The 10000-nt window shown below is 31.5% G+C and overlaps 1 protein-coding gene across 2 annotated transcripts; it reads left to right on the forward strand.

Annotated features, from left to right (window-relative positions):
- The first annotated feature begins 1266 nt into the window (after nt 1-1266).
- On the forward strand, nt 1267-9038 carry LOC111386296 (transcription factor bHLH36-like). Of its 2 annotated transcripts, none has more exons than XM_023010755.1 (5): nt 1267-1598; nt 4866-4926; nt 7582-7942; nt 8166-8519; nt 8655-9038. In XM_023010755.1, exons 3-5 carry the CDS (start codon nt 7631-7633, stop codon nt 8721-8723), a joined length of 735 nt encoding a protein of 244 aa, XP_022866523.1. In that variant the 5' UTR covers nt 1267-1598; nt 4866-4926; nt 7582-7630; the 3' UTR covers nt 8724-9038. The 2 variants fall into 2 exon arrangements, with proteins under 2 accessions (XP_022866523.1, XP_022866524.1); XM_023010756.1 differs by having other exon boundaries at nt 7694-7942.
- The last annotated feature ends 962 nt before the right edge of the window (nt 9039-10000 follow it).

The raw sequence follows: 10000 nt of genomic DNA on the forward strand, positions 1-10000 counted from the left end.
TTTTACATTTCTATATTAAAATAAATAAAGGTGGTGTTTGAGAGTGATTTTTCAACCCAAAAAATTGATTTTTTGACCGGTATTTCACTATTTTAACCTTAATTTTTGACTTCTTCTCTCACAGATGGCCTCTGCTTTTCTCTTAACGGTCAAAAAATCAATTCTTGAAATTTCTACCGAACAGGGCCAAAATCAAAAGCCAAAAATGAAAAAGAAAAAGAAATACACTTCATCTTCTCCACTCACCCCCCCTCCCACACACACGCACCCCACCCCAAAACCAAAAACTAGGAACCACCCACTTTCCTGCCACCGGCACCAACAACTGCCACCGTCTCTACAATTAACGACATGGTTAGCAATGTTAACGAATTGCAATCAACTTCAAAGTCCAAAGGAAGAAAAGAATTTTCATGAAGCTGCCAAAACAAAACAATTTAACAAGATTTACACAAAATTCCTTTGGGTGCCAAGATCTATATGATCCTTCATTGGCTTCAAATTATTCATATTCATAGCTTCTTCTGCTATAAGTTCCGCATTATTCGCCTCTCTTTCGATGCCAATTTCATCGCTTTCGGGTTGTTCAATATCCTCTACAAAAGATTCAACTTGTTTGGTATTGATAGGATTACAGTATTGTAGGCTTAATCCATCTGTTTTGGAGGCAGAAAACGTCTGAGTTCGAGTAAATATGAGTTAGGTTTGACAGGCATCTGTTAGTTTTGATGGCGAGTTTGGAGGATTTAAAGGCTAACAATTTCCCTGCAAATTTGCTTCGAATTGGAAGAATTGAAACATGGCGGGTTGTTAACCGTTAATTGTGTTGGAATTTTGTACGTAAAATTGGTTTACATAATTATTTAAGTGAAATTCTTAATTTGGTGAATGAGAAATTAAGCCAAATATAAAGTCGCTTAATACTTGAAATTATTGAAAATTCGTATAGAATATTGTGGAATATTCTAGAAATATGTGGATGAAAAGTGTGTCTTTTCATGTGAAAGATCATGACTCTTGGTATGGGTATGATTAATTTTCAATAATTGTGTCTCTTGATGTATAGAAATAAATTCCAAGAGATGTGACTCTTGATATGATTGTGTCTTTTGACATACATTTCCAACTACTATATATAGACCCCATATATTTGAATTTTATCATTCAACAAATTCAAGAAAAGTCATAGATACCATATCATTCAATTTCAATTTACAATTTGGTTTTGCATAAAACATTTGCATCAAAGTCATGGTCATGGTCATGGTCATGGTAGAGAGGGAATTTCGTTCGAGTTCGCTGGTCGAAGTCATTTGGAATGCTCCTATGACTCGACGTGGTTGTTATATCTTGGGAGATGATTGCCGGATAACCGTTAGCACCGATGCAAGGCAAATTCTTCTTAAGGACAAAGTGTCCAACACTTGCATCGACAAAAAATCCGTCATTTACATCTTTTTTCTTCATTTTTTGATTCCTTTTATTATGATTTGATTTCAGAAAATGATTAACGTTATTTATATGTTTATCCTGCAAGGTTTGATCCAAAGAATTACTTGCTTTCGATCATGAGTTGAAAGGAAAGAATCCATATTTAGGTATTCGAATTTGATAAATTCTTATTTTGTCTTGTTAAATCCAATTTCAGTAAGTTGGAATACGTTTCGATTTCATGCAAATAAACGATATGTTTATTATGAATATAATATGCACAATTATTGGTGTAATTTTCGAACAATCTTAAGATGAATTTTAAGTGGTTTTATTGTGTATTTATATTCTAAATTTCGACAAATATATCACGTGCATTTTCTGGAAATTGTTTTGCACAGAAATAGTTCATTTGAAGTGGAAACGATGTGTCAGTATGCACGTGTAAATTGTTATTATGCTTATGTGAGAATTGGCACTTAAGTGGAGAGCCAGAATCCATGTTTGTGCATAATTGTTACAATTAACATTGGTTAATGGAAATTGGAACAAAGGCAAGAATTGACCATATTGGTTATTGAACAAGTGCATGTGGCAATTCCATTAAATAACTTTTTATGTTATGCGCAATTTAAAATGCAATTATGGTGGTCAAGAATATACAATTAAATGCATACGTTGCAGTAATTTGAAAAGGTGACCCATCAAAAATTAAGGCAGAAAATAATAGCGGCATTTGGTTTATTCGGTGCCTTTTCAATTCATTGATAGTCACTTTTATGTTGAATTGGCGTGCACAATATTGGATGATATAATCTGGTTGAATGGGTGTTTTATTCTTCTTTGAAAGGTTGGGCTCTCAATTAATGTCATTCCAATTAACTGTGTATGTGAACCATAAAAATATGATATTCTTTATTTCTCTATTATTGCATGAAAAAAGGCCAGAATTCAGTTATAAAATCTATTCATGTGTTCTGGTAGTACACTGCCTTATGTATTCTGTATATCTGAAATCAGAATAAATTGCATAAACGTGATATGTTATAGGGATTGCCTTAATTGTCAATGAAATTAAAAGAACTCTTCCTTCTTCCATGATGAGATAGGCACAAACTGATGTTTTACATCCTAAAACCATAACATGCATCCAATATTTTGTTGAAAATCGGGATTGAGTATTGCGTAGATAATGAATCCCTTACATGGTAAATTGATGATAATCAATGAAAAGCTGCCTTCCTAATAAAGAATTGGTTTGTGTTGAATGGTGCACATGAATGAGAGGAAGAGGTGTGTTCCTTTGGCAGGAAATATTGAATTAGATCTGATCATTATTTTTTGGATAAGGGATCTGATCATTATTTCTTGTAATGGAATATGAAAAAAAAATACATGGATCATTGAGTATATCTTTAACTGTTTGAATTAATTGATAGTTAAGGTTAATTATAGTTTTGAATGAAAGTGCACACCCTTTCATTTTGGTAAGTTACGAGAGCTAGCGGAATGTAAAGAATAAAACCGTTTTGCTTCGATCCATGGCTATAAAAGGGCATGAATTTGGTGACTTTTCATTCTAGTATGAATTTGATAACACCTAAAATTTCATGGGATTTAAATGCATGATTAAATTCTGCATAAAAATATTATTTTATAAGATTGTGCATGAAATAATGTGAAACGGCATATACGATAAGTTGCATATACGGTATGCGTCAATCTGGTAAGTGACATATACGGTATGAAGTTGTAAATTTGATATATGTCCATGGATTTTGGTTTGAAAATTATACAAACCTTGATTAATGATGATATTGAATATCCATGTATGAAATCCACTAGTAAATATGATTGACTAGTGTAACAGTTTGTTAGAAATCCTCCAGCATTGTTGTTTGGAATTGATAAAGCTTTAGATAAAGCTAATGAGAAGCATGTAGTTTCATGAGAGGATTTCTTAGTTGGTGACAATGTGTATCTATCAAATGAATCGATCATTGGCTAGCTAAATTTGAAAAGATACTAAGTCACATATAATGGTAAGTCTAGACATGTATGTTGTAGGTATAATACCATGAGCAGTTGATCTCATTGGTGTAAACTTGTGGATCCATTTATATATGTTTACCAAGAGATCAAGTATACTGCATATCGAAGGGAATGAGATTAAGTCTACTGAGTAAGAGTCCTTATGATGGTAACCCTATCATGTTGACTGGAGATCCCAAGATCTTGGTTCAAAGAGACAAATAAGTTATGGGAATTCTATGAAGCACTTAGGAAACTAATTTCCTAACTCATTCCTGTGATACCAAAGTGCTTTCTACAGAGTGATTGGAGGTTAAGATAAACTTTTAATGATTCCTATATCTTGATTAAATCAAGTGGAGTATGGCACAATACTCTTAATAGGAGATCACCTATATAAGTGTGAAGTGGGGCCTTTTTAATGAGAATTATTCAAGGCTTGAATTCTCTAAACACTTACAGAACCAAGATGGATTCAGGGCCAAAATAAATAAAGTCATGAGAACCATGAACTGTTTATGGGAGACATTGTGTGAGTACTGTTATCTTGGTTTATACTAACGACTAATGGTTCAAGAACATCGCGTTCACCAATTAGCAAGTAAATCCGATGGTATTTCACTAAGGAAGGTTCAAAATTAGAAGCTATCTTACCTAACATTTGCATTAATTTTCATTCACGTGGGAGATTGTTGGAATTTTGTATGTAAAATTGGTTTACATAATTATTTAAGTGAAATTTTTAATTTGGTGAATGAGAAATTAAGCCAAATATAAAGTCGCTTAATACTTGAAATTATTGAAAAATCGTATAGAATATTGTGGAATATTCTAGAAATATATGGATGAAAAGTATGTATTTTCATGTGAAAGATCATGACTCTTGGTATGGGTATGATTAATTTCCAATAATTGTGTCTCTTAACGTATAGAAATAAATTCCAAGAGATGTGACTCTTGGTATGATTGTGTCTTTTGACATACCTTTCCAACTACTATATATAGACCCCATATGTTTGAATTTTATCATTCAACAAATTCAAGAAAAGTCATAGGTACCATATCATTCCATTTCAATTTACAATTTGGTTTTGCATAAAACATTTGTATCAAAGTCATAGTCATAGTCATGGTCATGGTAGAGAGGGAATTCCGTTCGAGTTCGCTGGTCGAAGTCATTCGGAGTGCTCCTATGACTCGACGTGATCGTTGTATCTTGGGAGATAATTGCCGGATAACCGTTAGTATCTATGTGAGGCAAATTCATCTTAAGGACAAAGTGTCCAACACTTGCATCGACCAAAAATCCGTCATTTGCATCTTCTTTTTTCATTTTCTCATTCATTTTATTATGATTTGATTTCAAAAAATGATTAACGTTATTTATATGTTTATCCTGCAAGGTTTGATCCAAAGAATTACTTGCTTTCGATCATGAGTTAAAAGGGAAGAATCCACATTCAGGTATTCGGATTTGATAAATTCTTATTTTGTCTTCTTAAATCCAATTTCAGTAAGTTGGAATACATTTCGATTTCATGCAAATAAACGATATGTTTATTGTGAATATAATATGCACAATTATCGGTGTAATTTTCCAACAAATTGCAGAGACGGTGGCGGTGGGGTAAGTTGGTGTGGGTGGTTCCTGGTTTTGGGGTGGAGTGGTCGGTGGAGAAGATGAACTGCATTCCTTTTTCCCTCTTTTTTTCTTTTTATTATTTATTATTTTTTTTAACATAGAAAAGATAAATGTACTATTTTAAGCTTTTAAAATTAGTCAAACTTTGGTCGAATTATTGACTTTTGATCAACTAGCAGATGAACTAATAAATTCAGTAAGATTGGACTGCAATTATTTTTGAAAAGTTTTTGTATCTTGATTAATACAAATGAAATATTTGGATCAAATCTATAACAAAATAAATGGCTTGGTACCATGGTCACAATTCTCCGTTAAATGTAATTAAAGTTTGATAATGAAAATGTTATGAAAAAATTTTGGAATACAATACAACTATACAAGCGTGACAATTATTAAGAATTATGAACTTTTTATGTAATTTAAATGTTGTGTACTCGTGAGAAAATGTGGTTTGAATATATTATTATTGACAACGTTTTTCTCCAATTTGTCTAATTCTCAACATTGTAATTGAACGTGATTAAAAACCATACACACATAATAAATAGAACCTTACAAAATACACCCTTCATTTAGAAATATTTACAAAATTTATCATTATAAACAGCTAAATATACCAAAATACATTTATTAAAAATAACAAATCACACCTTATATACTAATTTATGTAACATTTTATGTACTGTTTGTTTAATTATTTTATTATTTCTTAAAAGTTAATTACCTGAAGATTATATTTTGAATTAAATGCTTTTTTTCTTTTTTCTTCATTTTCTTTAAACTACAACTTGAAAAAAATAATAATAATGAATTAATAATGTGTTAAAAAAAGTAAAAACATAATTTAAAAAATTTCCAATATTATAAGATGGACAAATGGAATTATCATTTGTCATCAGGTAAGTAATAATTTATACAAAATAAATAATATTTCAAGAAAAATCTAGGAAAATAATATATGATATTATTTATTATTCCGCATATTAAAATGAATTTATTATTCATTTTAAGATTCGTGTTATAATTTTATACCATTTTGCAATTTGACAACTTTTCTAGAATCCATCCATTATTTTATTATTTTTTTGATGACATTGTTCGTTATTATAACAAACATTAATAATAGAATATTAATATAAATATTAAAAAATATCAAGTTACTTGTTTATTGAAAATACTTGAATTAATAGAAAAGTGAAATATGAGAAAGATAGAATGAAAACAGAAAAGTTAAATTTTTTTTTTTTTTTGGATGAAAGAGTAATAGTAATTACAACTTTGAAGAATAATAACTTGTATAAAATATTAATTAAATAACTTGTTATTTTTCAATTAGTTACTTTGGTCTGTTTAGTCATTTGAAATTTGTAAATATTTCTATTTTTCCTTCGAAGTGTGTACCAATAAGTAGAATTCAATAAGAAAAAATGTAATTTTGTAAAATATGGTATACAAAATTCAAATACACCCTAAACGTAGGGGGTATTTTGTAAATTTTTATTGAGTATCCAATTTCATGAGTGCAAGAAACCAAACATGTCACAAGTCTTGCCTAAATCGTTATTTTTTGCATCTCTGAGGTATCAAATCTTGTAGCTTTCCAAAGGAGAAAATTTTGAGGTCCCTATTTGATGATCAGAGGCATATTGTTCATTAGCTTTTAACTAAATTAAGTGAATATTTCTACACAACCATAAGACACTTTCTTTCAGAATTTTAAATATTTCTCAATTTGAGAAATAATTGAAGCCAAACATAATTATGTGGTCGAATTGTCTATAACCATGATGAGATATGCATTTAGAGAATGGTATTTTGATTCAAGCTTGAAAACTACAATCTTTTATTGGTTTGGATGGAACATTCTAATGAGAATATTAAAAGGCAAAGTTAAAATCTCAATATTGCAAAATACTGTAATTAAGCATGCACAGTATAGTTTAATTAATTTAATGCATAGTATTAGTAGATTATATTTTATATAATCCCTTTTTAAGTGTTTGTAAGGGAGAGATTATTTGAAGTGAAAAAATATAAATGTATGGTCAAAAACTAAAATTATGGATTTACATATAAAACTATTTTATTAAGAAAATATTTGAGAAAAAATTAATTTATTTTCAAATAATTTATGCAGAACAAAGACTTTTTGACATCAACAACAACTTCCGACCATTTCATAAATGAGGACATACTCCCTTTCATACACCATAATAAATGTTCATTAAATAAATCTTTCCAGGCATGACAAGGAAAGGAGTGGGCTTGCGTTTGTATAAATTTTCGTGTAAAATAATGATGGGTTCATTAATTAATTTATTTTACCTCCTTGCCAGTTAATAGCTTCGTAGGGAAATCTTTGAAAACCATAAAAAAAATCTTAAAACCCTTATAATAATCTTTGCTTGTATATAAACACCATAGAAATCTAAGAAACAAGGCCTGCAGGATCTTGACTAAACTTTGCTTCCCAGGTCTTCTTTTCTTGTTTATATAATCTCACTGATATAATCCAAGAAAGAGATGTATCAGTCCCAACACAACAATGAAGTGATCTTCGATCAAAACCCTTTAATTATATTCCAGCAAGACGAAATCCTTGAAGATCTGCTGCTGGATCATGTTTTGATGGACTGCAGTCATTTTGCAAATGAAGACGCCAAGAAGAGGAAAAGAAAATCATCTACAGGTGTTAAAGAAAAGAATATTGATGACAGTAGCAATGAATACAAGCTTAGGAAAATTATGCATAGAGATCTTGAAAGGCAAAGAAGGCAAGAAATGGCTAACCTTTACGCTTCACTTCGATCCCTTCTTCCTCCTGAAAACATCAAGGTGAGTAAAAACCATAATATATTTGCTTTTAATGACAATATGGTGCAAATTGTCAATCCTATGGTGAGTTGAAATTATTCATCCTTACCCCTCATATGGGTATATCTTGTACTTATGGATATAAATAGTCGACGTGAAAGCTAGACCTTCTCATCCTAATTCCTTATCTTTTTCTCTTAGTTCCTCTAATTAATCTTGCATACATTCTTGATGTTTTGATTAGGGAAAACGTTCAATATCTGATCACATGCACGCGGCTGTAAATTACATTCAACAAATGCAAAGGAAAATTAAAGAACTTCAAATTCGGAGAGATCAACTGAAGAAGTTCTCCAATTCAGGAATCTTACTTAGTTCTGATAATGGAAGCTCTTCAAACAGTGATTTGCCTAATTTCGAAGTCATAGTGAATCGTGGCCGGGATGGAGTGGAGATTTTAATCAGCTTTGTATCTAAAGATGAAGGATTTCCCCTTTCAAAAGTGTTCACTGAACTTCTTGAAAGTGGGCTTAACGTTGTTAGCTGTGTTTCTACAAAAGCAAATGAAAGAGCACTTTATAGAATTCAGTCCTCTGAGGTACAAATCATTACAACTCAGATATAGGAATGAATGATTTCATTGTGTTCTGGGATTAAGGTTATCTAGATTAATTAGTACACTATTATTTTCATCAACTATCTGATACTATCCTGTTTATTGACCATATTGCAGGCCAATGACTCCAGTACTGATTTATCTTTGCTGCAAGGAAGACTGGCAAATGTCATCAATTGTCTTTAAAGTTTGAGCCATCGATTCTTTATGTTGGTGACCGTTCACTTATGGTTAGTTTCGAATAGGCAACCTTGAGCCGTCCGAGCAAATAAGATGACACAAACAGGTTTTGTATCATGAGTTTGTACCATGCACATTACTTAGGTCGTCTCTAGAAAGTTATGTCGGGACAATTACGAATCGATCTTCAAGGGAAAAGTCTTGGCACAGTGTGATCAAAGCTTGGATTTGCAAATAAATAGTGGTTGATATGCCACCTTGTAAAATCAGAAAGATAGTACTTTGGAACTCAACTTGAAGTCAAAATCATTTTGATTTGCATTTGGATCTGATAGTTTCAAGATTTTCACTGTCAAAGGGCCTATATTTTTCCTTGCTATAAAATTATCCAATGCAAGTCAATAATTTCCCACTTCAATTTACAACAATCTCTAATAATTCTTGTTAACATAACTCAAGTTGTAGACCGATGTTTGCATTTGGCTTACCGTTCTTTTTTTAAATGTTTGACACTGTCAAAAGCTTAAAATTTAGAAAAAAGACAATTGTATTTATTTAAATTTTATTTTTGATTGAGTTTTACAAGTTTCAAATCAATTTGATAAGATCAAGTGTGCTCCCTGTCCCGACTTGGGGATAGGGATAAAAACCGGAGCGCCACATGGCTCCCTCTATTGGTGGGGTGCCTGTCAGGGGACATGGGGTTTTATCCTTTATAGGATTCGCTGAAAACGATATAAAGACAAGGAAAGGAAAAAATACTTATTTATTATCCGTGACTTGTCATGTCATTTGATAATTAGTGCAATGATTAAGCCTAACTAAAGGCCAAATTGATCAATAATTGAGATTGTAGATATACAGTTTGCTAGAGTGAAAATTTGCCCAAGTTGCGAGAAGATTCTCCCTATTTTCTATGACACTTCAATGCATTTCTGGAAATCTGACGGATTAGAGGGAGAAGGGTTGGTGTCAAGCACTTCTGAATGGACGGTGGCTGGTGTACAGGGGTCACATGAGCTCTGACAATCATGGTACTTGTACATTTTATTTGATATCAAATTTAACATTATGCCATATATCGTAATATAATTTGATAGTTTTTAAAAATTAAACACTTTCCCACTAACAACATTTTGAATTTTCAAAGCATGTAAAACTTCATGTACAATGTGAAATGTACAAAAGAAAAAAGGTTAAACACCAACCTTGAGGGATCCCACCGCCCGCCTCGCCCTTGAAGCATCGTGAGAGAGGTAAATCACGGAATGTGCCATAATAGG

The sequence above is a fragment of the Olea europaea genome, unplaced genomic scaffold (genome assembly GCF_002742605.1).
Source record: "Olea europaea var. sylvestris unplaced genomic scaffold, O_europaea_v1 scaffold349, whole genome shotgun sequence".
NCBI classification, from domain to species: domain Eukaryota; kingdom Viridiplantae; phylum Streptophyta; class Magnoliopsida; order Lamiales; family Oleaceae; genus Olea; species Olea europaea.

What these genes read in the sequence shown, in the direction of transcription:
- LOC111386296 (XM_023010755.1), top strand. Translation starts at nt 7,631, where the DNA reads ATGTATCAGTCCCAACACAACAATGAAGTGATCTTCGATCAAAACCCT. An exon ending in TTCCTCCTGAAAACATCAAG is followed by an intron (nt 7,943 to 8,165) that starts GTGAGTAAAAAC and finishes TGTTTTGATTAG; the next exon opens with GGAAAACGTTCAATATCTGA. An exon ending in ATAGAATTCAGTCCTCTGAG is followed by an intron (nt 8,520 to 8,654) that starts GTACAAATCATT and finishes ACCATATTGCAG; the next exon opens with GCCAATGACTCCAGTACTGA.